The 1677-nt window shown below is 64.1% G+C and overlaps 1 protein-coding gene across 1 annotated transcript in view; it reads right to left on the bottom strand.

Annotated features, from left to right (window-relative positions):
- TMEM79 (transmembrane protein 79) overlaps nucleotides 1–897 on the bottom strand; it is a 1635-nt gene extending 738 nt beyond the window's left edge. The window contains 2 exon segments of the mRNA XM_009635271.1: nucleotides 193–384; nucleotides 386–897. Of these exon segments, the coding sequence (XP_009633566.1) occupies nucleotides 193–384; nucleotides 386–897 (704 nt within the window).
- Nucleotides 898–1677: the final 780 nt, after the last annotated feature.

Here is a 1677-nt window from a genome sequence, read left to right as displayed (position 1 = left end):
GCTGCCCTGGGGCCCGAGGGCGGGGGGAGGACCGGGGAAGAATGTAGGAAAACTCAGTCTGGTGCTCCTGGTGGGAGCAATGGAGCTGCAACGAGCTCAGCCCCGGCTCTACTCGCCACTCCCCGCAGCCCCCGGGGCTACCGCAGCCCTGCGGTGGGGGCGAAGGGCTTTGTACGCCAACCCCACGGCTCACCCAGCACGATGGGGAACGTGGCAAAGGCGGCGCAGCGGAGCGTGTAGACCAGGCGGGCGCTGATGGTGGGCAGCAGCGGGGCATCAAAAGGCAGGAAGGCGTAGGCTCCGTAGATGAGGCAGGGGCAGAAGAGCAGGGCCCCCACCACCGAGGCCACGGCCTTGAGGTTGCCGGTGTCACACTTTTTTTTGCTTGGCCACTCGCCCCTCAAAGCCCAGTGGGTCCCTGTAGCATGAGGGGACGCTGGGAAGGAAGAGCTGCTTCTGGCGGAGGCTGTCGGGTCTGTCACTGGGGGGGACGTAGCCCCCCTTGCCCTCCTCCCGGGGCCGCGGGGCGGGTTGCTGCTTCTGCTTGCCGGGTGTCCGATCGATGCACTGTGGGTCGATGGGCACAAAGACGTGGGTCGCCATCACGGGCAGCCCAGGGGCTTCCTCATCTTCGGCCTCAGCTGGGGGGCAGGTGAGAGGAGCCTCCTCGGGGTCTTCATGACCTCCCTCAGGACTTGAGCGCCTCTTCACCTCCACGGGTTCCGGTTGGCCCCGGGCACTGTGCTGGCACTGGTCCCATGGCAGGGTGGCATCAGCGTCCCCTGGGTGTTCATCCGGGGTGGGTGGCACCTTGTCCATTGGGGTGGCCAGGGCCGCCTTCCTCAGCTCCACCAAAGCCACCTCCTCAGGGGGCGGGATGGGGTCAGCAGCAGCCATGAGAGTGGCCGGCTCAGTACTGCTGGGGATCGAGTGGCAAGAAACCCTCCTGCCTTTTGGGGTGTCAAGAGGGGATTCGGTTCCCGTCCCTTCCGCTTCACCCTGTGCAAGGAAACAGATTAAAAAATGGGCAGAAATGAGAGGTTTAGGGTCATGCACACAGCCCCAGGTACAATGTGGGGTGCAAACTGGCAGCCGCCCCCGCTGAGGTCCCCATCACAGAGCCCAGCGTCCCCATGCTCTCACGCCCTGCCAGGATCCCCATGGCAGCAGGATCAAGGCATGTGGTACCGCACGTGTGGGCACCATTGCCCAGAGCTGGGCACCTGGTGAGCCCCCAGGTGTGTGGGTCTGGCTGCAAAATGGGGGTAAGCCTGGGAATTGCTTCCCCACTTGGGCAAAAATCCTGGGGTTTCTGGCCGGGCATGAGCCCTGTGGCTCCGGGGAGCTGGGTGCTGCCTGGCCGACGCAAATGGCTCCACCCGCGGCTCCGTGCCAGCATCAGCCAAGCCCGGATACTTGGGGGGAACCGGCCAGGACGCATCTAGGAACCACAGCTAAAGCCAGGATGAGCCAGATTTGCTGCCTCTTGTGGATGAGACTGATCCAGGGCAGGCACAGGAGGCTGCCGGGTGCCACTTGCTATGGGGGAGCAGAAGATCCAGGCAGAAATCTCTCATTTTTCCCTCTTAGCAGGGATCCGTGTCTCTCAGCCCCTCCCAGGTGTCGCTGGCTGCGGGCATGGGACCCTCCTGCAGTGAAAATCTCCCTCTCTCTTTC

The sequence above is a fragment of the Egretta garzetta genome, unplaced genomic scaffold, assembly GCF_000687185.1.
Source record: "Egretta garzetta isolate BGI_Z169 unplaced genomic scaffold, ASM68718v1 scaffold1063, whole genome shotgun sequence".
In the NCBI taxonomy this organism is placed as follows: domain Eukaryota; kingdom Metazoa; phylum Chordata; class Aves; order Pelecaniformes; family Ardeidae; genus Egretta; species Egretta garzetta.
The sequence above is the reverse complement of the archived record's forward strand: the minus strand, read 5'-3'. Positions and strand labels throughout refer to the sequence as shown.